This window comes from Peromyscus leucopus, chromosome 20, assembly GCF_004664715.2.
Source record: "Peromyscus leucopus breed LL Stock chromosome 20, UCI_PerLeu_2.1, whole genome shotgun sequence".
Lineage (NCBI taxonomy): Eukaryota > Metazoa > Chordata > Mammalia > Rodentia > Cricetidae > Peromyscus > Peromyscus leucopus.
In genome coordinates, this window is record NC_051080.1 from 58,986,677 (window position 1) to 59,013,994 (window position 27,318).

A 27,318-nucleotide genomic window follows, 5' to 3' on the forward strand; every position below is an offset into this window, starting at 1 on the left:
ATTTATTTATTTATTTATTTATTTATTTTTGGTTTTTCCAGCTAGGGTTTCTCTGTGCAAAAGTTCTGGCTGTTCTGGAACTCGTTTTGTAGACCAGGCTGGCTTAGAACTCACTGACATCGGCCTGCCTCTGCCTCCCAAGTACTGGGATTAAAGGCATGTAACCACCATTGCTGGCTGCAAATTTTAACCAATATCTCTCCATTTCCACCTTAGTCCTGTCAAACACTTTTTCTATTTTCTGCATTTGTAAATTCCCATTTTTAAAAATTATTTTTTTATTTTTTTGAGATTATAATGTAATTATATCACTTCCCCTTCTCTTTTTGATATCCAAACTCTCCCATATATCTCCTTGCTCTCTTTTAAATTGATGCCCTCTTTCTTTCATTAATTATTGTTAAATACATATATTTATACATGTAGTATATATACATATTTAAATTGAGTTTTTAATTTATTTTGTTTTGAGGGTACAGGTAATTGAAACTTTTGCATGTAGGACAAATGCTCTACCACTAACCTGTAGCCTGGGCTCAAGGTTTTTTTGATCCAACGTGTAAGTCAGATCATGAGGTATTTGTATTTCAGTGTCTGGCTTATTTCACTTTGTACATTATTCTCTAAATTTATATGTATTTCAGCAAGTGGAAATTCCCCTTCCTCTTATGGGTAAGTATTGTTCTATCTTATATGCACATTTTCTTGATCCATTCATCAATGAACAAAAGCTTAGGTTGTTTTCATATCTTGGCTATTGTGGATAACACCACAATGAACTTGGGAGTGGCGTTATCTCTTTGACATACAGATCTCATTGCCTTTGGCTTTATACCAAATCAAGTAGTGGTATTCCTGGATTATGTGACATCACTTCTTGTATTTTTAATGTCTTTAGAAAACCTTAATAGTGTCTACTAAGATAGTATTAACTTACATAAATGCCAATGAAGGTTAAGTTCCCTTTTCTTCACATCCTTTCCCAAATTTGCTACCTCTTGTGTTCTTGACATAGCCATTCTAGTAGGTGTGAGTGGGCATCTTTTTGTGGCTTTAATTTGCATTTCCCTGATGATTAGTAATGTTGAAATTTTAATATATCCATTGGGGCACTTGTATGTCTTCTTCGTGATAATGTCTATTTAAATCTTTTTGCCCACTTGTATTTTTTTTTGCTATTGAGTTTAATGAACTCCTTGTATATTTTTGATATTAACCTCCTTTTGATGTATGGTTTGAAACTATTTTCTCCTTCCATAGGCTACCTTGTCATCCTGTTGATTATTATCTTTGCTGTGTAGAATGTTTTCTTAGGTGAATCACTTATTTTTGCTTTTGTTGTGTGTCCTTATGATACCTTTCTTTGCAACTTTGATCAAGTCAATTTTTAATCATTCATTCATTAATTCATTTAATCCAATATTTGAATCCTACCTAAGTCCAGGAACTGCCTCAGACCCTAAGGATTAAAAAAGTAAGCCTGGAGATGTCGCTCAGTGGTTAAGAGCAGGCACCGTTCTTGCAGAGGAGCCTAGTTCAATTCTTAGTACATACATTGGGTGGCTCACATGTACTTATAACTCCAGTCCTAGGATGATCAGATGTCTCTTGCCTTCAGAGGTACTTGAATTCACACACACACACATACACACACACACACACTTAAAACTACATCTTAAAATAGTAAGCTTATTCTTTCTGGTTAAACTGCAGAAAAAATGAAAATATATCAAGGCTGGAGAGATGGTTTAGCAGTTAAGAGCACTTGTTGCTTTTGCAAAAGACTAGAGTTCAATTTTCAATACCCGCATGATGACTCATAGTCATCAGCAACTCCAGTTCCAGGAGATCTGACAACCTCTTCTGACTTCCATGAGCATCAGGCTTGTATGTGGTACATACACCCATCCATCCAGGCAAAACATCTACACACATAAATAAGTATTAAAAGAAGATATCAGTAGATGAGAAGATCTAGTGGAAAAAAAAAACAGAGTAGGGGTGCTTCATTGATGTAGCCATTGTAGAGGCTCCAGTAGATTGCAGCTGGGATTTTGGAGCATAGAATATGTGCTAATGACATCCATTATAGAGACAACCAATGTAGAGAAAGGTATAGATTACAAATTGAGATTGGCAGATAAAAAAAGTGTTATTCTAGGATCATCAGAGAGAAGCTGAGGGTAAGTTGAGATCAGTCTACAGGCACGAGCTAACAACAGAAACATGGACTCAACCCATTTTCCTCTCACTTTCAATACCATTTTTCTCCGTAGCACAAACCACTATGGAATGGGAATGTAATTAACAATGTTCTGTGAGATAAGGGAATTCACCGTCATTAGACAAGAAAAGCAAGAAATTATGTAAAAGTAGGGAGAGGAAAGCCCTTCCTTCTACAGGATGGAGGTATTTGATATCCAGCTCTCTGCCTTAAAGACTCTTGTAGCAATCCTGCAGAGAGCTGGGGTCACGTGTGGCTCCAATAACTCCCTTTACCTGCATGGTTCTCATCCTATTTGGAAGTTGACTGAACCTTTACTCTTGTCTCGGGCCTCTCTAAATCATGTGGTGAGGACAAAGTAAGTCCTGAAAAGCTACCCCATCTTTAGCAGGTCCAAAATGGGGAGAAGCTTCAGGAATGTACCATAATACCCCACCCACATCCTTTCCCTTCTTTATTCAAACAAATCTGAAACAACGAAGGTTGAAAACTTTCCACTCTGCTTTATTATGACAGTACCATGGGTACACAACCGGCTGGGGGTTTCAGTAGCCCGAGGGAGGTAGGGATGTGTCTGCTCCCAGCCCAGTCACTCCCACAATAAACAATCACTAAACAGCTTGCTGCCCTGGGCAACTGCTTGTCCAGCTTGGTCAGGCTCTGAGGCTAGGGTGGGAAGTGTTGTAAACCAGAATTCAGGCTCTGAGGCCAAGTAATGCTCGGGAGTCGAGCACACCTTTGAGGCCCTGGGGGTTCCTTTAAAAGATCGCTTTTTATCAGAATCATCCAATTAAGTTTACCCGGCATGACAGGGCTTGGGGAAGGGGAGTCAATGGAAGGAAGGTCAACTGAAGAAAGGAACGGGGGCACGTTCATTGTAAATAAAGTAATTTTTTTTTCTTTGCTTCATAGGTTCCCTTCTATAAGATAGGGCAGGTGACATCTTAAAAACCCCAGCTCAAGACTAACACCACCAATGGGGGCAAAATGAAATGGTTTCTCCTCTTCAGCCATTAGGTCCCTCCTGGCCAGTGAAAAGAACAGGTGGGAGGGATTCAGGAACGAAGAGAGGGCAAGCAGATCAGAAGGGTTTAAGAGGTGTCTTCTCAAGCTCACAAGCACAGATCGAGAACTGCAACAATTCCATCGGGCTGTGACAATTCCTCTGTATTGTTGAGGATGGGTGTCTCCGTGAGGAAGACAGAAAAACGGGTGGGTTACACAGGGGAATTGGGAACACCGTTTCAATGTTCAAAAGAAAACACACACACACACACACACACACACACACACACACACACACACACACACAAAATGGGCCTCAGCGGGTCTAAGTGTGGGGGAGAAACATCCCGACCGGCGCTCGCTTTCCATGAAGTCCCCACCCCCTCCTCTGGCTTCTCCATTTTCAGGCTTCCTTCACTAGGAACCGGTCCTCTCTGCCTCCCGGCGGGGAGGCGTTCCCGGCTCGTGGAGACCCCGGGCATCCCGAGCAGCGGGTTGCCGGGCGTGTCCCCACCCTCCCGCCCGCGCCTTTGGGGCTCAGCCTGGTCCAGGTTGCATTCCGGGCCCGGCGTGCCGGAGGCCAGCGGTGGGCGACGCCCGGCCCCGGCTTTGCGCTCCGCCCGCCGCTCGTGCGCTCCGGGGTCCCCCGCGCCCGCGTCGCGCCGGCGCCTCTGCCGGTCGCCGGGGTTATGAATGGGCGCAGCGGAAGCCCCGCCCCACCCGGACGTGACGCCCGGCCAATGGCAGCGCGGGCTGCGTGGATGGATGAGGTCAGCGCTGTCGTGTCGGAATGGAATGTGTAAGTGTAACATTCAGAACCGGGTAACATTCGGCGACCGAACGCGGCGGTCGGCAGCGGTAGCGCGGGGCCTGCGAAGCGCCGCTCGGGGCCGGCACTGCCCGCGGGGAGGACGCGCCGCCGCCGCCGCCCCGCGTCGCCTCGTGCAGCCGGCCGGGCCGCCGCGCGCCCGGGGAGCCGGCCCCGTGAGCGCAGGAGTAAACACCGGCGGAGTGTGGGAGCCGCTGCAGAAGGGAATAAAGAGACATGCAGGGATTTGTGAGGTTACGGCGCCCCAGCTGCAAGATGCACTAGCCGGCTGAAGCCGGGGCGGGTTGACTTGTTGGAACCGTAGTGCTCTGCACGGGAGTGTGGATGAGTTGAAGTTGCTTTCCCCGGGCTCGTTCTCCACGCCGCCGAGAGGAATCCGAGCGGCGAGGCAGGCACTTCGTCTTGCCATTGATTGGGTATCGGGAGCTTTTTCTTCACCGCTCTCTTTCTTTTCCTCCGTCTTGTTGCATGCAAGAAAATTACAGTCCGCTGCTCGCCCGCCCTGGGTGCGAGACCTTCTGCCCGGCTCTCTCCCGTGCATTGTGCAGCCCAAAGATGAAAGACCGAAGGGGAGAAAGTTAAAGAAATCGCCCACATGCGCTGGATCAGTCCACGGCTTGGGGAAAGGCATCCAGAGAAGGTGGGAGCGGAGAGTTTGAAGTCTTTACAGGCGGGAAGATGGCGGACTGGAGCTGAAAGTGTTGATTGGGAAACTTGGGTGATTCTTGTGTTTATTTACAATCCTCTTGACCCAGGCAGGACACATGCAGGCCAAAAAACGCTATTTCATCCTGCTCTCAGCTGGCTCTTGTCTCGCCCTTTTGTTTTATTTTGGAGGCGTGCAGTTTAGGGCATCGAGGAGCCACAGCCGGAGAGAAGAGCACAGTGGTCGGAATGGCTTGCACCAGCCCAGTCCGGATCATTTCTGGCCCCGCTTCCCGGACGCTCTGCGCCCCTTCTTTCCTTGGGATCAATTGGAAAACGAGGATTCCAGCGTGCACATTTCCCCCCGGCAGAAGCGAGACGCCAACTCGAGCATCTACAAAGGCAAGAAGTGCCGCATGGAGTCCTGCTTCGATTTCACCATTTGCAAGAAAAACGGCTTCAAAGTCTACGTCTACCCGCAGCAGAAAGGGGAGAAAATCGCCGAAAGTTACCAAAACATTCTAGCGGCCATCGAGGTCTCCAGGTTCTACACCTCGGACCCCAGCCAGGCGTGCCTCTTTGTCCTGAGTCTGGATACTTTAGACAGAGACCAGTTATCACCTCAGTATGTGCACAATTTGAGATCCAAAGTGCAGAGTCTCCACTTGTGGAACAATGGTAGGAATCATTTAATTTTTAATTTATATTCTGGCACTTGGCCTGACTACACCGAGGACCTGGGGTTTGACATCGGCCAGGCGATGCTGGCCAAAGCCAGCATCAGTACTGAAAACTTCCGACCCAACTTTGATGTTTCTATTCCCCTCTTTTCTAAAGATCATCCCAGGACAGGAGGGGAGAGGGGTTTTTTGAAATTTAACACCATCCCTCCTCTCAGGAAGTACATGCTGGTCTTCAAGGGGAAGAGGTACCTGACAGGGATAGGGTCAGACACCAGGAATGCCTTATATCACGTCCATAACGGGGAGGACGTCTTGCTCCTCACCACTTGCAAGCACGGCAAAGACTGGCAGAAGCACAAGGATTCTCGCTGTGACAGAGACAACACCGAGTACGAGAAGTAAGTACGGGCAGCCGCCCGCCCTGCGAGGCTCTGCCCTGGGCCCTGGGTGCCTGAGTCCAGGTGTGAGGTTGGGGGGATGCCGGGTGGAGACGGAGAAGCTCTCAGATCTGTTGCTTCCTGTTTTGAGCCTGGGACCCAGCAGCTTCTCAGGCAAACTCGACTGCAGTCCAGTCAAGGAAGGTGATACTTTGAAAACCATCCAGGACCCGTGCGTGTGTCTTCTGTACATTTTATGGGGTTCTGATCCAAGTTTGGAAACTGCGCTTCACTGATGGGGTGCGAGAGAGTTTTTGTGAGGTGTCTGGAGACCCGGAGAGACACTGATGCTATCCAAGTCCACAGACACTCGCCTCTATGCTGTTTTTTTTTTTTGTTTTTTTTTTTTTTTTCATGAATATGGGTACCTGTTCTTCGTGGAGTTTTCCAGGCTTAAATTTTCATCTTTTTTCCTAAGCTTTAGATTCTTGCTAACTGGAGGAATATTTAAATTTTAGCTACCCAACTTGTGACTGCTTCTTACTTCCTCCTTATTAAAGGTAGAGTGTAAGTTGGTTAAGGCCTGTGGGTTTGAATGTATTCATCATTCTCATCATTCATTCATCCATCCATCCATCCATCCATTCATTCATTCATTTGTATAAGCCCTGTCTTTCTTTGGAGAAACTTTAAAATCTGGGCCTCAGGCCCACTGTGGTAAACTACCCTGGCTAATTTAGATTTCCCTTTCTTCTTTGTCTTTATCTATTTGCATATAAATGTAGACTGTTACTCTTTGAATGGGCTTGAGATGCCTCCTTAGCCTCTGAGGAGGGGAAGAGTTTTGTCTAGTTGCTAAGTAACTGAGTTGGTTACTTTGTAGCCCCTTTCAGTCTTCCTTTTCCTTGTCTTTAACAGTAGCTGACACACAGGATTTCAGGTCAAAGTTAGAATCCACAAATCTGCTTTAAACCTAGGCTAGCAGGTCAGTTTCCTGATAGCTGAGGTCAGTGCCCCACACTCCTACTTGTGTCTGGCTGGGAAAGAGTTAGTGAGCTCCTATGGTGCATTTCCACTTTACGCCAGTTAAAAAACCAGAGCAGCCTTGTGCTTCCCAGGGAAGGAAGGGGAAACCTCTCAGCTGAGTGTACAAGAGGAACTGGCAGAGGTTGGCGGATTGTGCAATTGATTCATGAAATGCAGAATAGGGGAAATGCTTCCCAAACCTGATTGGATCAGGAAGGGGTAGGGTGGGAAAGGGGCCCTGAAATGAAAGTTTGATTGTTGTCCACGGATTCCCCCTCTCTCTCTGGTCTTCGTGGGAGTGATTGCAAGGGAAATTAAAGCCCTCCCAGACTTGATCATAGAGAATGAGGGTGGGAGGAAGTATCAAGTACTTGGATTCTGCTTCTGAACCCCTAGGACCCTTTCCATTTCAAGCGTAGGAAAAGCCTGCGGCTAGGATCAATTATGAATCTATATTTTCCTCGTACGCAGGGAAGTTATGTGTGAATATTGAGTGGTATTGTAACGGAGTGAAAATTTTTCCCCCCCACAAAATACTCTTAAACTATGGTCAGAAATAAACTGCTTTGTTTAAAGGACATCTACTTTGATATACTCTGGGGGGGTGCTTATAAGAAAGTAGTGCCTTCTAGGAATTTCTTTGGCTGGTGTGTGGTACAGTAACATGGTAAGATGGGCTTGATCTTTTGATGTCTGCTGAAGGACTCTCAGCACATTTTATAGAAAGATCACGATGTTCTTCATTCTGGAAGAGCAGAACAGAGGAGCTTGCACCTTAGGAAACTTGACATGGATTTGGGAAATATCCTGAGTCCTGACCTCCAGTTGTTTCTTCGTGGTGGTCTTTTCCCCACAGTAAATATCAATTCTTTACATTTTCTGTGGAAAGCTTGCTTTCGCTTTCTAGAGAGCAGGGATGAAGAAAGGTGTGGCTGACCTGGCTTTCTTGCAACTTTGTTTTGCTAGTTGAATGTAATTAATTTTTCACCTCTCTGTGACTGGGCCAAAAAAATCTGACAGAGTCTTCCACCTTTTCTTGATTTATGTTTAAAGACCACCAGGGTCAGGGCCTTGGGATCATACCTCTTTGGAAATGTGGCATTTAGAAAGAAAGCAAGTTTGCTTTTTCTCCTGCACAGGGTTTTCCTTGGGTTTATGTTCCCTTTTACACTCCTAGACCTAACTTCACTTAATAGGATGTGTTGGTAGTGCAGAACACTTGCACTCACCAGCCCGGAATTCCTAAAATTTTAACGCCTTACCCGTCTTGGATTATCAGAATTGTTACTTGCAGATATTATCCAGTTTTGCTTTTGACTCTGGGATACACGGGGATAAAACCAGAATGCAGAAATCTGGAAGCAACGTGTGGCATAGTAGATATATCTATGCTACAGTCTGAAATAAGAGTAACTGATGTGCTCCTTACGGGGCTGGGGGGTGGGGCGTGGGGGGTGGGGTGGGCGGTGCATGCAAAACCCCTCAGCCGCACTGAGGCTAACCACACCAGGCCTTTGAAGAGGAGGAGATACTGAAGTTAGGTCTGTGCAAGTGGTCCTTGAAGGTTTGGCTTTTTACATGGACTCAATCAATCTCTTGAGTTGATTTCTACCCAGGGTTTAAGCTGTTTCCAGGATGCTCCAGACATTCACTGGGTAGCAAGTCATAAAGACGGGATCAATTTTCAGCTACTTCTCTTCTTCATTAGCAAGTGCCTATGAAAAGGTTTCAACTTAATTTGCTTCTGCACGCAACCTGGTACAAGTTTGCTTTGGACACCGGATCTGATAATTAGATTGGAAATTTATGGCACCTTGGTCTTGATAGGCTAGTAGAACATAAGCAGATGTTTCAACTCCAAAAATAGTTGCCTTTAGTGATGGTATGTGATGCTGTAGGTTTAAAGTCAGATGGTTGAGGATTCTTGTCCCACTTGTGATTTTGTGAAAAATCACACATTCATCACACCAGCATAGACCAGCTCCATCAAGTGAATGGGAATATTTTTGTGCTAGAGAAAAAAAAAATTAGTTCCTGTAAACTTTGATCTAGCCTTCCAAGATTATGTTAAATATCCATTTTATTTTTTATTTTTTATTTTTTTGGTTTTTCAAGATAAGGTTTCTCTGTGTAGCTTTGCACCTTTCCTGGAATTCACTTGGTAGCCCAGGCTGGCCTGGAACTCACAGAGATCCACCTGGCTCTGCCTCCCAAGTGCTGGCATTAAAGGCCTAATCTTACCAGTTACAGTTCTTTTTAGTTTTTTGAGACAAGGTTTCTCTGTGTTGCCCCAGCTGTCCTGGAACTTGCTCTGTAGACCAGGCTTGGATCCCCTTGAACTCAGGGATCCACTGTCTCTGCTTCCCAAGTGATGGGATTAGTACAAGCATCACCACACCCAGCTTTCAGTTGTGCATCCTAACAGGTGTAAGTGACACTTACTGAAGTGAGTCTCTGCTGGAATTTGGTGATCTGGAGTGAGGCCTTGGAGAAATGCTCTCCATTCTAATCCTTTGGGCTTCTCAGGCATCCTTACTATGTCTTTGCATGAAGGTCACAGTTCAGATCCCTTTGAAGGTCATTATTGGGGAACTTCAAGTTTGCCAGAAGGAAGAGAAGGTAATGAGAGGTGGCATCTACTTTTGACCCTCCCTCCCTCCCCATGATTGTTTTCAAGCAGTTTTGCTGAGAACAGTCAAAAGACTGTGCAGATCTTTGGACCTTTTTCTGTGTTCACTCAATACTCTACTGGTATTTAAAAAACAAAAATATTTCTTTAGTGCATGTTGTGCACACACACATGTGGAGGTCAGAGGCAACTTTGAGTCAGTCGTCTTTCGGTGAGCTCTGGGAATCCGAATGCACATCCTTAGGCTTGGAGACAAGTGCCCTCCCCTGCCAAGTCACCTCACCAGCCCCGGCTAGGTCATGTTTAAGGTAGGTGATCAGTTAGCTTCTAGCATTCTCCTTTCTTAGGCATAGAAGGATGGCAAATTTGGGGGACCAGTCAGAACTCTGATGACTATTAGGAGTAGTTCTAGAATGGCCTTTGGGAGTTTTCATTGGTCAGCACAGCACTCTTCCATTTCTAATTGCAAACACTTTGGAAATCCAAGTTGGTGCTGGTGGTTGGTATTTCTGTAACTTGATGAAAACTTTCCAAGGGTCACTGGAAGGTGACGGAAAAAAAAAAAGCCAAAAGCCAAAAACCAAAAAACAAAAAAACAATGCATATACAGTTTGTCCTATAGGCTGATGGAACTCTTTACAAGGACATCCTCAGAGTCTTGCTGTGGAGTTCCTATTTTCTTTTCATTCTTAATTACGGTGCTTGTGTCCCAGAAAGTGCTTAGCTTAGCTAGTTCTTCTTTTTAATGTTTTATTTTATTTTATTGAGACTTTCTGTTTGGCCTTCAGAATTTAGGGAACAGATCAATTTGACCAAACAAGCTGATTTCACATACCAATGCAGAAGAAGGAAGATGTGCTTAAGACAAGTCATAACCCGGAAGGGCTCTTCTCTCTCTTTCCTCCATTGTCCTCAAGTGACTTGACAGACAGACGCTTGGAGCAAGGTCCTGATGATCCAGGCCTAACTTTTCGCCACGTGTCTTCCTCCTCCCAAGTGAAAGGCGGGAACTGTGAGTCACAGACTTGAGATGTAAAATTCGAGCACCTTTCTCCCCACAGTTGTGTGACGGTACAAAAGTGTTTCTAAAATAAACCACCGATTAGGAATAAAATCATAGTCCTGTGCCAAGCTAGGAAGTCGACAAGTATGTGCTGACAGTGAAGCTATGCCCCCCCCCCCCAAGTTCCCTTCCCTCTCTGAACCCACTTTCTGCAGAGACCAGTGAAAGCCTGTTTCACAAGAAATTAAGGTTGGGGGAGTGTTATCGCTACCTGGAGGGATATTTGCATTTTATTGGGGTCTGGAGTAAGAAGCATTGAGTGGTGTCTGTTACCTGAGTTATGGGCCTAAAGATTTTACTATAATTAATGACAGGCTGCTAAGATGCGGCCATGTCTGAGTGGAGACCACCTTTGATCCTCCTGACACCAGTTCAGTGGTACAGAATTGCAAAAGGACACACCATACCCTCAGGTGGTCCTGGTTTAGGCCATACCCCGGAGGGTCTGCTGTCACAGAACAGGGTTCTAGGAAACTCCGTCAGTGACATTGTGTCGATGCCATGCCATATGTTTTGGTAAGGTCAGGCCTGGGGCCGCCTTGCTCACAGCCACCTCGACACGTATCTTGTTAGTGCATCATACCAGCGTGTAAGCTGAAGCCAGAGGTGCTGAGGGATCTTGTCCAAGGCTTCCCAGCTTGTAAGTGGCAGAACTTGGGCTGTAGCCCAGGCTTGCTGGCTCCCAGTTCTCTGTCTTTTCGACACGGCCTGCTGCTGCTTCCGGACATTCGTCAGGGCAGTGTCTGAGGTCAGGCGACATGGTCATTGGATTCTGCTGTCTTCAGACATAAACACGGGAACACCTCTTCTATCGAGTGTAATCACTGTTTTCACTTAAGATCTCCTCTATGTCCGTCAGATTCAAACTTTGCTGCCCTCTTTCCAAGCTGGGAGAATGCCTATTACTTGACTTTACCTTCCTTAGCTCATGGAAACCTTTTTGGCAAGTGAATTGCGTATTCATTTCTCACATTAGAATGTGGGTGAAGAGGGGAGGCAAGCAAGCTCGGAATTACATCTGATGAACTCATGATCTTGTAACCAGGGGCTTTAGATCCCGGAGCTACATACTTTCAAGTCCTTCAAAACGTTAGTACCCTGGAGAGTAAAATATCCACCCATTAGTTAGCAAGTGAGTCAGGCGTGCATATATCAGATGTTTCTCTTACTGCTTTGCACATGTTTCCCAAGGCGTGGATTAGCTTGCACGTGTGGGGAAAGGACCTCAGTTCTGACATTTAAACTTTGAACTCCTTGAAGGGAAGATTCATGAACATTGCAGTCTGGCCTGCATGGATTCCACTTTTCAGTCTGTGTTAGACTCTTCAAAGTGACCTTTGCTTTCACTGAAAAGTCCCCTGCCTGTGTGCTTTCGGTAATTATAAATAGACCCCCTGGGATGGGGACTAGAATGATAGTTGCCCCAGGTAGATGTGTGATCCAATAATATAGAAAGGCCCACTAGGAGGTTCTACTTCTTGACATGGGACACCAGTTGCTCTCAGGGCCTTTAACAGTGATTCTCAGCCTGTGGGTCTCGACCCCTTTGGGGGTCGAACAACCCTTTCACAGGGGTCACCAAAGACCATCAGAAAACACAAATATTTGCATTACGATTCGTAATGATAGCAACAAAAATCATTTTATGGTTGGGGGGGTCACCACACCATGAGGAACTGTATTAAAGGGTGGCAGCATCAGGAAGGTTGAGATCCACTGCTCTAGAAAAAACCACTGCTGCTGGCTGGGGTGCGACCCAGGAGTAGAGCTTGGTGGTTTAGCTCATGCTTAACAATCTTAGGCACACATAATTCAGGTAAAAAACAAAAAAATTTTTTTAAAGTAATACAAGTGGCGCTGTGGCCCAGTGAACGTGAGGAATGAGTCTGGATGACTCTGTAAAAGGCCAGATATGCATGGTTATAATAATTTCAGCACGGGGGAGTTGGAGACGAGAGGATTCTTCATGTGCACCCGGTCACCCAGTCTGGTATAATTGGTGAGTTTTAGCGTCAGAAAATACGGTGGAGTGATTGAACAAGGCACCCCATAATGACACTGACTTCTGTCCTCCGGAAGGCCTGTCCCCACTGCCGCCGCACACGTGCACAGACACACGAGCACACGTGTTATGAGAGTTGTACACCGGCTTGTGTGAGGAGGGGGGACGATACAGAACACAGCAAAGCGACACTGTGTTTCATCTCTTACCCCATCAGGAGAGCTAGGCCATGTTCAAGTTTGACTCAGCCACCCAACTTGACGTTTGTGTTGTTTTATCTCTGCCTATCCTGACACTTTGTCCAGCTATGTGAATTATTTAGTCAGTGGTAAGTAAATCTTAACTTTGTTGTTTGCCCAAGCTGCCCACGTGCTGAAGCTGGAGCTACTGCCTGGGTAAGCAGCACAGCGCCCAGCCTTTCGCAGGCTGCTCTCTCTGCTTTGGAAAGTTGGACTTTGCCCCTTCACATTATTTACGAGCATTTTACTGTCCTACATCAGTGATTTTGAAAGTGAGATTTTTGAAAGCACTCTTCCACCCCCCCTTTAATTCATAGCTGTATGATAATTTAACCATTTATATTTTCTTAGTTTGGAGGATGAGTTTCAGGAGAGTGCCAGCTTCTTGACCAAGGAAGGTCTCCTTTTCAAAAACAGCAGAGGACTCCTGTGCCCATCCCCCACCCCTCCCCCCTCTAGGGCGGTAGGTGTTTTTAAGGTGAGGGTGAGCACCCAGTTAGGGAAGTAGCCATCATTAAATGACAGCTTAGATAAACATTGTAGGTGGTAATTGGTCCTGCAGGGGGTCTTTGAAGCTCCAGGCTCTGTTTCCTTTGAAGTTTTGTTTTGGCTCCAGCCAAAAACCTCTCTGGTCTCTTTACAGTGCTGGCAGCCCTGGACTTCTCTCACCAAAACAATGCCTGCTTTCTGGGGAATCTCAGGGTCTGTTGACCCTGCTTGGGAGAGATGTCTTTCTTCTAACATCTTGTATCAGTCGAGGACTTTGCTTCTATTTTCCTTTTGATTGCAGACCCCATGATCCATGGGAAGTGAATTTGGACAGGTTCTTCATCCCTGGTCCCCCAAGTAAGGAATTCTTAAACCTAAGTTCCCTGGTCTAAGCGTCTTTAAAACCAGGGATGTGCACAAACACACACACACACACACACACACACACACACACACACACACACACACACACGAGTCAACAGTTTATGCCCTTATTTTCAAGCCTTCTTTATTGTTTGGTAATGTAGCTCTCTTGGATAGCACTGAGAGGTTTGAAGCAATACAGATTTCCGGTTTTCCTTTGTACCTTTTCGTCTTACCTGAAGAAAGCAGAGCCTGGGATTCTGAGCCAGGGAACCGCTGACTCACAAGGATTCCGGGACTAGGTTTTTAACCTCTCAGCCTTAGTTTTTGTATCTTGAAACAGAGATTAGATTACTAGCTTTACAGGGTCATGAAGAGGATCAAAAGAGGTGGAGTGTATGTGAATGTACCTTGTAAATGCTAATATGCTCTCTAGGGTGGTGGTGTTATTAAAACCATCTTCCCGTCATGGTCTAGGCAACTATATAGTGGCTCAGTTAGTTTCATAAAAAAGTTGGCTCTTTTTTAACTGTGCCCCTGAAATAACTCTGCTCATTTCTTCCCTGAAACTGAATTCCCAAGGAGTAGGGCTTCGGTGCTCTGGTGCTTAATCATTGCTCTGTGGGATGTAGAAGACCTGTGTGGGGTCTTCAGGTTGGAGGAGGTGGCAGATGGCAGGGGAAGAGGGTGGCCTCTGAGGTAGTCCTGCGTTCCCTCGACCCCATGTCCTTTGGGGCCTCTTCCTTGAGAATGAGGGTTATATCCCTTTGGCATCTGCCATTACCAGCCGAGGGTGACATGTGGAGCGCCACCTTGTATGAATGCGACTCTTAGCAGTCTCCTTGAGCTGGCTCAGCAGGTTCTTAGGCTGCGGTGACAAACACAATCTCTCAGGCCACCTTAAGTCACAGGATTTGTAGTAAGGGGACATGAGGCAGAAACTGAACTGAAACCGCTCTGCTAAGTTCTCAGGATACAATAGTATATGTGGGCAGGGTGCTTTGTTTCTGCTCCGGCCGGCCTTTCTGTTTCCCTGCGTCTGCCAGCCATCACCGGTGAGTCTTTGCTCAAAGCTGTTTGTTGTCCAGGTCTGGCAGGAAACCAAGTCTGGTTGACTTTTCCAGTGATTGTTGGTGTGGTGGAGACCTGATCGGTGGAAGGATCGAACTGTCACATTGCCACTCTTGACTTAACAGTCTCTAACTTTTTGCAGATGAACTTTTTTTTTTTTTTTTTTTGGCAAAGATTATTTGAAGAATAAATGATTGCAAAAGGTGATTATAAATGGACCCCCTGGGATGAGGACTGGAGTGATAGTTGCCCCACACATAGTAGATGTGCGATCCAATAATATAGAAAGACCCACCGGGGAGATTCTGCTTCTGGGACACAGGGCACCAGTTACTCTCAGGTCCTTGGGCTCTAGAACAGGTGGACATCCTTTTGCAAAGCACATCTTGAAGTCGTTTCCTGGAACAGGGGATTGTGGTTAGGGGAAGTTGGCTGTGGCAGGTACTGTTGAAGCCATATCCTGTTGGCACTTTTCTGCCTGAACCCAGCTGATGGCAGCAGCCACTGATATTTATGGAGATTCTTCTGTGTGCTGGTAATTGGGTTGCATCTTCTTATCTTTCTGAGCACTGTGCAGGAAAGTACCATTTGCTCAAATGAAGAAACGGGCAGAGACTCTTTAAATTGACCTACATAAGAGCACACAGATAGTAAAAATGGAGGTGTGCCGACCTTCAAGCCTGTGCTCTCCACTATAGTACCGTGGTGCTTTTGAATAGTCCTCTCTGCCAGCAGCAGGACCACACTCTTACCAGGTGTCGTCGCAGGTTTGACTGATGGGTGGAACACCACTGGGGTCTTCACCTAGGATTGATTTCATCAAGTTTAGAGAGAGAATTCTAACCCTTTTGGCCGTCTGATTTCCCCAGCTATGGTAGATCTGAAGCAGTGAATTTCAAGACAAGAGTTGGATTCTTGCAATAGATCTGGCAAGATGGGACAGCGGACAAGCCAAATATAAGAAAGTAGGCCCAGGGGGTTGGAAGGCTCGGAAGCAGTTGCCTGGCAGTTTGTGAACAGCTGGCCCAGGGCTCAAGAGTGTGCCCTCTGCACTGCCCAGCGGTGGCTGTGCCTCTGGGTCCTGGGTAGTACCTTGCTTCTCACCCAGTAGAACTTTGGTAAATATTTGATAAGCTACAGTGTAGTTCAGTGTTGACTCTGAGGCATCATTTGTGTGTGCTCTTCTTCAATAACCTGGAAAAAAAAAAACAGTCCACTTCTACTACTTAACGTATGGGTGATAGAAAAATATTTGGCTGCTCTTAAGAAGACGCTGTCCTTTTGAAAACTTGTCCATCAAGCTATCCTTAGCACCTTGTCTGCCCAAGGTGGGCATGAGGGATTGAGATGTAGAGAAAAGAGGTACCCAGGAGGGGAGGAGGAGACCTCTAGTCTGTTTCCTAGAGTTGTCCTTGGTGGGCATGTCGAGGTGCATGACACCTACACTCTTAGAGATGAGAACTGATGGGCGGAAGGGGCGGAATGGATTCCATCACGTATCCGGTGAACATTCCAGCACCCCGAGAGCCCATGAGATCATCTGTTCAGTGTTGCTGTTGTAAAATATGATCACAGCACTACCCTGCCTGAACATGCCCCAGGGCTTCACATTGGTGGCTGACACGATATGGCTGCTGGTCCAGCTGGGCCTGCTTCCTCAACTTCGTCCCATCTTCAAGTACAAGCCACACCTCCTCTTCCTACTTCCTCTTCCAACAGCTTTCTGGAAAGCTGCCACCCCCGCTCTTTCTCAATTCTAGAGTCACTTCCTGGACCCCTGGTCTGTGCTCTCTTAGAACATTTCATAGGTACTGTAGTTTTGGATTTCTGTTTATTTAACTGTTTGTTTCTCTCTTTGTAGTAAATTACATGTATGCTGAAGGCAGGAGTCATGGATTCATTTGTTAATGATTAAAAAAAATCAAAATTTTAATTTGATGTAGTTTATTTTAATCAATATACACAAAACACACTTTCCTGCCTATCATATGCATACATTAGATATTCAGCAGGGACATGCAGCCTGCCCCGCTGATGTCATGAAAATGGTATCACATGTTAAGAAGATGCCAGGTTCTTTGAAGAAAAGCAAGATCTTGCAAAGTACACTGGCCCCACGGTGTGGTGGTGTAGTAGGATCTCCTTGGAACTTCTGAGAATAGGTCTTGGCTCCAGCCGCATAATGGGCCAGCCTCTCTAGGGATGAAGTTCCAGGTTTCTGAAAAGTTCAGCCAGTGTTTTGGAAGCCCAAAAGAGAGGGTAAGACTAAGAGATGGTTTTGCGGTTTTTAAATGTGGAGGAAAGGAAGGCTCCTTGGGAACGTGGCTGGAGACTTTCTCACTGTAGCTTTGGGAAGCCCGTGGGGAGGTTCGAGGACAACCTCAGGTCCTGTCGGCTTTGTTCGAGACAGTGTCTCGTCTCATCACTGCTTGTTGCCGTGGACCTCAGGCTAGCTGGCTCTGGAGCTTCAGCGTTTCTCCTGTCTCTACCCCCATCTCACCAGAGGATAACTGGTATTAGAGACATCTGTCACTGTGTCTGTCTTCTTTATTTGTGTTCTGGAGATATGACCCATGCTTGTATGGCAAACCCTTTACCTGCCTAGCCATCTCCTCAGCCCGAGTTGTATCAACTAAAATAGGTTATTTTTGTTGAACCACCTGGAATGTTGCCACTATTGACCATAGACTCAAAGTATGAGGTCTGTTAGGTCTCACTCCCTTCGATGTATAAAATAGGCTTTCCAATCTCTCCTCCCAAGTTCATCTTGTTCTTTTGCTGGTTTTGTTTTCAAATGGGAAATTTCTTCCAGTATTTTTTGAGAGGTACTTTCTCCTCCCTTTTTGAAAACAGCTGTTGTGTTGATGTAGAAATTAGCAAAACCAAGTTCAAAGGAACCAAGAGGGTTTGCTGTATACAAACCCAAGGACTAAATAAAAAATTATCAGAGTCCCCTTTATCATCTAATTTTAATGTCTCCAGATACTAGGAGTCCCCACCTTTAATTGTTTCAAATAAACTTTTATTATGAAGAACTTACAAATAGATAAAAACATCACATATCCAAATTAGCTAGACCCAAAGTCTGTACAATGTATGAACTTACATACAGTTAGAAATAGCGTTCGAAATGGAAGCTGTGGGGTTTCACATTAAATTTGACCCTTTCAGTATCAGATATGTTTTATGTAGTTATCCATCCTACAAGCTAAACAGTCCATACAGAATTATAACTAGAAAGAGAAGCAACTGTCTGTCCTCTGGCCTAATTTGTGTCCATCACCTCATTCATTCCTTCTCATCTCCTTGGTTCAGCCTTTGTTGCTCCTGTTCCTTCATGTCATACTGGACCCATATGTACATTTGTTTACATATGAACCTATTTTACTGGCTACATTCTGCATGTGAGAGAACAGGCAGTTTATTTCTTTCTGAGATTTCCTCCATCTCCCAAAGTGTGGTTGATTTTACCCCCTTTCATCTAAGCTCTGTTAACTGGTACTTGAAGCATCGCTGCTGAGCACACAGTAACAAAGTGCTTAATAAAGCTATCAGGCTTCTAATGAATTCATGTGGAGATTTTTCATTCAATTAAAAAGCAAGGGAAGGGGGGTGACAGGAAGGTGTACTGTTATTTCTCCTGTTGGCGGCTTCCATTTCCTGCGTTTAGACTCTGCCGTGGCTCATGAGGATCCAGGCTAGGCGTGTTGTATGGCAGTTCTCAGGGTGTCTGGCTTGGATGATGCACGGCAGTGCATTTACTCAAATTCTTAGTAGGTCTTAAAAAATGACTTGTATTTGGTGACGATCATATGATACTTGATTAAGTATGAATTATATTTTATGTTCTTCTGAAGGTTGCTAATGCTATTTCCCAAAATTATGGCTAACTCTGTATATCTGAAGTAATCGGAAAATCCAATCAGAGGGGAATCTGACACTAAAATTGATTTTGCTTTGCTGAGAGGCAGAGAATGTGTGTGTGTGTGAGAAAACACCATTTCTTATATGCTACAGGCGCCTTTAAAATTCACCTTACAAAGGTTACCTTTAAACAGGGTGTTTTATGATGACTGCATTTTTAAGTATGGTGCAATGTAGCAAACCTTTAAATATTGAGCAGTGGTCTTTTATTGATTCAAAGAGTAGAAATGTGCAAATTTTTTTATATTTGGGTTGTAGAGTTATAGTACATTTTTTTTTAAATGAACAGTAGTTTATGTTAAGATAAAATTTAACTACCCCAGCGTTTAGTACAGGTAAAAGATTCCAGTAGTATTTTAGTGAATTTATTTTATGTGTTGCCATGTCTAAGGAGAAACTCAAGTAAGGATAATAGAGGGCAGAAAGGATTAAATGCCAAAATAAATGATAGGTTTCAGTAAAGATAAGTGAAGAAATCATTACCTGTAAGATAAAGAAGCAGAAGTCGAAGAGGAGGAGGAGGGAGGGAGCGTTGTGATGGCGATGTGTCTTCAGATGGCTGTTTCGGTTCTTGTGACTTCTCTGGTGACCGGGGGTGTGGGGGGTGTGGGGGGGTGTCAGGTCTGCACATGCTATCTGTCTGTCTGCACGCTGGAGGTGTGCGGGGGGTGGGGTGGGGTGGGGTGGGGGGGATGGGGGGATGCGGGGGTGGGGGAGGTGACACCCGGTGTTCAGCTTACTCTAAATAGTTGGGGTCAGGCAGTCTCCTTTAGAGAGACAAACAGTAAGATTAAGGAAGTCGTTGGGCATGGTTGAATCATGCCTCTAATCCCAGCACTCAGGGGGTAGAGGCAAAGAGGGTCTGAAGTTTAGGCCCAACCTAGGCTAAAAAGCCACAACTACTAATCCACCCCCTCACCCCCTCACCCCCCCCAAAAGAAAAAGCTCTTCATACCTTGTGAAAGTCTTGCATGGTGTAGGTGAGGAAATAGAGGACCAGGGAGGTTGGGTAGCTTGTTCAACATGTAGATAGTAACAGTACACTCATTTCTCAACTTGGAGCTCAGAGGCACACGGAGGTTACATATGCAGGTTCTGGAGACTGGTGATTTGAGTTACAGTGGGGTCTCTTGCCACTGTTTGTGAGACCTAGGGCAACTTGTCTGTGCGTCTTCACTTTTAAAGTGGGTGTGGTAACAATTTTCACATCATAGGGTTGTTAGTGTGAGGGTTGAATGGGTAATGATACATGTCACATGCTTAGACCAGGCCTTGGTGTATAGTAAACACTCAGTAAGAAACCACAGTTCCTGCCATTATTCATCTGTCTCATTAAGACCACATTAGTCTCATAATTTCAGACTTACCATTTGTGCGTGTTCATCATTGTTTTAATTTCATTTCTTTCATTTGAACTATCTGTTTACAGCTCATTACAGTTGTAGTGTGCAATGTGATACAGTAGCTTGCCAGTCGTGGAGAAACTCCTGGTGGTTTGGCAAGTGCCCAGAATTCCAACCACCTGTTGGAACTGTTGCCGAAATACAGAAGATTTTCATTTTCCAGCAGTGGTTCAGCCAAGAACTCCAATCATCAGTATGATATTGTGTCTTTAAAAAAAAGTACATATTTTTTCTTTTATGGAAGTGTTTGGTTTCTCACTGTTTCTGTGATACTGATCAATGCATAGGCCTCCTTCCTGATTCTTGCAAAAACATCAAAATGTGATGGCAGATATGACTGTTAGATCCCATGAGTTGACTCTCAGAGAGAAACCTGCGTGAGGCTGAGAAGGTAAAACTCTTTTTTTTTTTCTTTTTCTCTCCAGCAATTCAAGTAGCCAAGCGAGAGATCCCATCATGCGGGGGTATTAGCAGAGCAGAAAGCCATAGCGGGGAATAACTTTGCACTTCCAACAATTTGCATGGTTATTAGTGAGCAGCGACTCTTCCGTTAGGATGGCTTCAGTCTGCAGCTGCAGGACCAAGACCTCTGTGCTGTTTTCTGCATGTTATATTTAAGCAGCCTGCACCTGTCCTTGGCGATAAACTTATAACTGCAGCCAAGGTGAAGTCAGGGAGGAAATTCTAGACTGTGTTTTGAAGATCTGGGTGCTTTCAGATGGACTGGAACTGCAGTTTTCTTTCTCTCCCCAGAGACACAGCTGCAGTTACTAACACACACACACACACACACACACACACACACACACACACACACACAGTAAGAGTTGTGATCTGAGTCCTCCTGGAGTCCACATTATAGAAGTCTTGGCTGTCGTTGGGGCAGCTGTGTGCTTTGAAACCTTACCATATCCAAAAGGGGGGGGGGAAGCTAAGTGGGAATAGAATTATATTCTTGTTATCAATTGGACACTCCTGTGCTATGTAGTTGGATATGCTGTGTGAGGAGTGACTGGCAGTGGTTCCCTAAATGTAAGGAAGGAAGTATCTGCCTGCTGTCACCCCACATTTGACACTGCTTGGGAATGGCAGGGTGTGTGTTTTATATACAATGATAATTTGGGACCAGCCTTTTGTATTAAGGAACATATACCCCAAATCACTATCTTTCTCCCCCTGTATCTCTGAGAAAATCACAAGGCTGATGTTGGATTCCCCCCCCCCCCCCACTATGTAGCGCTGACTGGCCTGGAACTCTGTAAAGACTAGGCTGTCCTCTTAATTCGTAGAGATTCACCTGTCTCTGTTTTTTAAGAGCTGAGATTAAAGATGTTAACTGCCAAGCCTGGCTGGGTGTTGTTCTACATTGAAAATAATCAAGAACGATGTTCTAAGAAGCAGTTCTTGTGTGGAGAGGGTTCTCCCTTTTTGGCCTGTGGTCTCTCATATCTTTCTCTTCCCTCTGCCTTCTCCCTCTCCCCTCCTTCCTTCCCTGCTTCCCTCTCCTCTCTCTTTTGGTGTGTTTATATGTTTGTCTGGTGTATTTGGGGTATATGTGTGAGTGTATGGTTATGTGGGGTGTGCATGCTGATACCCCTTGATGCATTGGCCAGAATAGTGCTGTAGGGTGTGTTCTATCAGTCTCTCCCTTATTCCTTTAAGACAGGGTGTCTCAGTCAGGTGGTGGTGGCTCATGCCTTTAATTCCAGCACTCAGAAAGTAGGCAGATCTCTGTGAGTCCAAGGTCGGCCTCGTCTACAGAGTGAGAGCCAGGATAGCCAGAGCTATACAGTGAAGCCCTGTCTCGAAAAATAACAAAAACAAACCAAAAAGACTGTGTGTGCATGCCTGCCTGCGTGCGTGCGTGCGTGCGTGCGTGTGTGTGTCTGAATTCCAGGCTCACTGATTGGTTGGTCTGGCTAGCCAGTGAGTTCCTGGGATCTACTTGTCTTTGCCTCTCATTGCTGGGGTTACAGGCATGGGTCGGCATGCCCGTTTTTTGATATGGGCGCTGCGGATTTGAAACTCAAATCATCTTCTTGCTTACATAGCAAGCATTGTTAACCACTGAGCCATCTCCGAAGCCCTGTCCTATGTTCCCTTATTGTCTTTTCAAAATAGAAAGTGCCTTTCTTCTAGTAAGCCGACTTATAGAGTCAAGTAGCAGTGTGATAAAAATACCATATCGTATTTCCCATGAACTCATTTAATTAGACGAGGTACAATAATTAGAATCATTGAACTTGTCTCTAAAGGTAGAAAACACTTATTTTTGGAACACCTAGGCATGATGGCCTGGGCACTTTATTAGTGTGCTCTATTCAGGACATGGCTTAAGAGCTATCATTTGAAGCCTGTCATTTCAGGCCCCCTTGAGGGTGTAAAAATGGTCTAGTGATTTTGGAGACAGCAGAACACAAGTCGGCAGGCCATTTGGCTCGCACTTCAGCCCAGGGCGTTCCTTGTTAATCACCGCCTTCATCTTGCGAAGCTTCTATTAAGTATTTCTCTGTCCACATGGAGCAGGGGAGATGGTAATCTCAGAGGTAGCTTCCAGCTTGTAGGGACTTCTAAGGTTCCCCTCTTAGAGTCTCCTATCCTTCATAATTTTAGGGATGCAACAGGCATGCAGGCTTTACGGTTTCTCCTTATGTCGTTAAGGCCTAGTGAATTCTGGAGTTTTGACTGACAGTTAAGGGCTCACTCTTCCTTTTTGGACCGTGAATCTTTCTGCTCTGAATTATAATTTTTTAAAGTTTTTATCTCCCCAGACTCATGCACCTTCATGGTGGAAGTTGGCCTCCCAGTGTGTTAGTGTGCTTGATAAGTGCTTGGCCGTGGTTATTACATTTGATTAGGACTGTGTGTGTGTGTGTGTGTGTGTGTGTGTGTGTGTGTGTGTGTGTTGCTGAGGATTGAACCTGAGGCCTCCTAGATGAGTGCTCTACTGCTGAACTAGATGTTACCTATCCTCATTTTTTCTTTAAAATGTAAAAGTTCCAGAACCAAAACAAAAGACAAGAATATGTCCAGTTCTGGGCTTTAAAAAAAAATGTACCTAAAGGGTGTTAGAGAAATGGATCAGTGGCTAAGAGCACTTGTTGCTCTTGCAGAGGACCTGGGTTCAATTCCCAGCACTTACATGGTGGCTCACAAGCATCTCTAACTCCAGGTCCAGAGAATGCGGTACCCTCTTTTGAACTCTGTTGGCACCAGACACACATGTGCTATGTATGCATACAGGCAATACACACACACACACACACATACACACACACACACACACACACACACACACACACACACTGAGTAAAACTGAGAGCGAGAGAGCGAGAGCGAGAGAGCGAGAGAGCGAGAGAGCGAGAGAGCGAGAGAGAGAGAGAGAGAGAGAGAGAGAGAGAGAGAGAATGGGTTGGCTGAAGAGAATGAAGAGAAGGCTCAGTGGTTAAGAGCTCTGGCTGACCTTCTAAAGAACCTAGGTTTGATTGCCAGCTCCCATAGGCAACTCATAGCTGTCTGTAACTGCTTTCTTGGGGGATCTGACATCCTTTTCTGGTCTCCACAGGCACCAGGCATGTATGTAGTAAACAGTGTACATTCAGGCAAAACAAACATGCACACACATTTTTTAAAATTAAAAAAATAGTTAATATATTTTTGGTCTATGTCTTTTCCAATTTGCAAGGAGGCCAGACCTCCCTGGCTCCTGGTGAAAAAATGTACTAAAGAGACCTTTTCCCCCACCCTTTGCCCAAATAGATTTTATCACCAACTTATTTGGATACTTTCTGCTCTGCTGTTTAAGCGGATCATAGCTTCCAATGTCAGCACCATGAGAACAGGAATGGTGTTTATTTGTTTTTTGTTTGTTTCCCTGGTACTTAGCTATATAAAATCCCAAAGAAATAGTTGTTGAATGAGTATCTTTGGTCATGGTGACCTCTTAGTGAAGAAAGAAAGATTTTGGAGCTGATAAGTATAATTCAATATATTTTTTTGAATAAACAATCCAAGTGATGTTGAATAGAAAAAGTAAATTTAGAAGAGATTATTTTTCCTCCCTTGAGGTTCAAGATAATAGGAGTAAAATTAGAGATTTATCAAAATAAGAAGATGATCTGATGATGATCTATCTGCAGGTTTAAAATAACTTCGGTCTTTGTTATTTTAGTGACAAGTAGAACTACTTCTGGTCCTCAGAATACTGTATTATAAAATGTGAACTGCACTGTGTTGTCTAAGATGGGCAGTTCGTCCTTGGTCAGATGTAACAGACAGTACATTGAGCTGATTTCCTTTTGAGGAGCATGCTAAGGGGTGCTTGTCTTGTCCTTCCTTCCTTCCTTCCTTCCTTCCTTCCTTCCTTCCTTCCTTCCTTCCTTCCTTCCTTCCTTCCTTCCTTCCTTCCTTCCTTCTCTCTCAGCATGACATAAGCTGGGATCATTTGTGAAGAGGGAAATTGAACTGAGAAAAATGCCCCCTTAAAGCAGACTCTCATGCAAGACTGTGGGGCATTTTCTTGACTAATGATTGACGTAGAAGGGTCCAGCCCTTTGTCCTTGGGTAGTTGGTCCTGGGATGCATAAGAAAGCGAACTGAGTCCGGGCGGTGGTGGCGCACGCCTTTAATCCCAGCACTCGGGAGGCAGAGCCAGGCGGATCTCTGTGAGTTCGAGGCCAGCCTGGGCTACCAAATGAGTCCCAGGAAAGGCGCAAAGCTACACAGAGAAACCCTGTCTCGAAAAAAAAAATCAAAAAAAAAAAAAAAAAAAAAAAAAAAAGAAAGCGAACTGAGGAAGACAGGAGGAGCAAACCAGTAAGCAGCACTCCTCCATGGGCTCTGTTTCAGTTCCTGCCTCAAGGCTCCTGCCTTGATTTCCTTGAATGATGGACTGTGGTATAGAAGTGTAAGTAAGCCAAACAAACCCTTTCCTCCCTAAGTTGATTTTGATCGTGGTGTTTATTACAGCAATAGAGACCCAGCTAAGACAATGGCAAATCCATGGGGTTTGGTTCCAGCAGCACCGCAGCAGGAAAGGTTTCCTTCGTCCATTCCTTTAGTGCTTTGGCTCCTCTCATTCTTCTGCTGCTGAAGAACACCATATACTGGATCCACAGAGATCTCTGGGGACTGGGAAGCTCTCGTAGACTCTCCCCTCATGGCATCAGCCGTCCATGGAGGCTGACAGATGTAATTCTGTGCAGTCATCTCCTAGGGCCTGGGTTCTACATGGTAGTCTCGGCTTCCGTTGAATCCTTAGGCCACTCCCTTCTTTTTCACACAGGCCCTTCTTTCTGCCCATTCCTGAAGGGCATTTGCGTGCCTTCTCTTTCTAGCTGCTCTCCAGTATCAAGGCTGTTCTCAAAAACCTGTCTTCCTGTCAAGTCAGTGTGCCTTGCTCCTAGTACTCTTTTCTTCTTTTGCTTTCTTTTTCTTTGTAATTCCCCCTCTCTTCTTTCAAGAACACACACACACACACTTGCTTAGTTTATCTAGTGTTAGCTTTCCTACTGCCAGTCAGTCATGCTCTTCTAGCAAATCAGAGCTCACATCTCAGAGCTGAGCCTGTCAGCTCACATCTAATCTCAGTATTGGGGAGACCTAAAGCAGGAGGATCACTGTGAGTTTGAAGCCATCCTGGGCTACAGAGTGAGATTCGTGTCTCAAAGGGGAAAAGAATTTCTGAACTTTGATTTTGTATTGAATTTTTGAGAGAGAGCCATGCAAAGATTACAGCATAAGCCACAATGTGGTGGATATCGGGAAGAATGGGAGCTGAAATGGTGGAACTTACATGTGAAAGGTTTCAGCTTACAGGAGTGAAAGTTCCTGGTTTTCCAGGACCACTTTAGCAGGTCAGTGTATGCTCTTGACTGAGCACACGCTACTGATGGTCATGAAAGCGGAGTCATTATGCACGTGGTCTTTGAAGGTAGTTAGAACAGACCATGTGACTGTATCAAGCATGTTCTGCATTGGCATGTCTGGCTCTCTTGTTTTCTTTTCATAGCTGGAAGGTGTTTTGTTGTGAAAACATTGCTTTGATTACATTATAATTGAGTACAATTGAAGAATATCTTTTATTCACCTCTGATTTTTTTGGAGAATAATCAGTAGTTTGATTTTATTTGCTTGTTTTATCAAAATGAATTCTGAAGTGTGGATTTTTTTGTTGTTGTTTAAGTACCGCCCTTTTCAGTTACCCATATCTATTAAAGATATCTTTTAAAGGCTGTGGGATGTGACTTTTTTAAAATATAAAAACAAAGAAATTTTTTTTTCCATTGAGCCAAAAGCCAAGGTCTACTAGTCAAAGACTGTTGGTCTCATGGGAGAAGTAAAGAAGAGCGTTCATTGAGTTGAGGTTCTGACCTGTAGAGAGTGGCGCCGGAGGAACGAGCCCTTAAGCACCTGGCCTGTAAGGACGCAGAGCCTTGGTGGAGAGCAGGTTGCCAGGCCCAGTTCCTTGCTCTTTCTAGTTACTTCCGGCAGTGCTCCTAAAGCGTGCTCATTTTCTGTCTCGGCACTAGCAAGTACAAATTGTAACTGGGCAGGTGATCTCAAACCTAGGACCTGCCATGAGTAGGTGGTACCATGACTGGATCAAAAGGTTTACACCAGAAACAAAAACAGAGAGAGGGGAACAGTAAGGGGAAGGTCCACGCTCTTCCGTGGCGAGGCTCACAAGCTGTGCGTTGTTTTGACTTTCTGATTAGAACTGACAGTTGGGCGGGATGGTGGTGGCGCACGCCTTTAATTCCAGCACTTGGAGGCAGAGGCAGGTGGATCTCTGTGAGTTCGAGACCAGCCTGGACTACAGAGTGTGTTTTAGCACAGCCAGGACTGTCACACAGAGAAACCCTGTTTCAGAAGGAGGAGGAGGAGGAGGAGGAGGAGGAGGAGGAGGAGGAGGAGGAGGAGGAGGAGGAGAAGAACAACAACAACAACAACAACAACAACAACTTGACAGTTGGACAGATAGGATTTACTTTGTGGGGTCAGGAAGAAGCTGTCAGATTTTAGTTTGACTGTTCTCTTTTTCTAGGTCTCTTTCTGCTCCCCCATCCTATTTCTCTCCTTCCTTTGTTCCTTCCTTCCTTCCCTCCCCCCTCCCTCCATCATGGCTGCTTTAATTAGATGACAGCCACTGTTCATCAACATTCCTCTGTGCTGTTTGTAGATAAAGTCAGAACCACACCAGAATTCACTATCATCATCATCTGCCTATCTACTTATCTATCTATCTATCTATCTATCTATCTATCTATCTATCTATCTATCTATCATCTATTCTCTAGCTATCTACCTATCCATCATCTACATCTATCCACCCCCCACCCCCCCCC

At 45.1% G+C, this 27,318-nt stretch overlaps 1 protein-coding gene across 1 annotated transcript in view; it reads left to right on the top strand.

The window, feature by feature from the left end:
• Positions 1–4,214: 4,214 nt before the first annotated feature.
• Ext1 (exostosin glycosyltransferase 1) overlaps positions 4,215–27,318 on the top strand; it is a 279,826-nt gene continuing 256,722 nt past the window's right edge. The window contains exon 1 of the mRNA XM_028871930.2: positions 4,215–5,784. Within this exon, the coding sequence (XP_028727763.1) occupies positions 4,823–5,784 (962 nt within the window). The 5' untranslated portion in view covers positions 4,215–4,822. The remainder of the gene's footprint in view (positions 5,785–27,318) is intronic.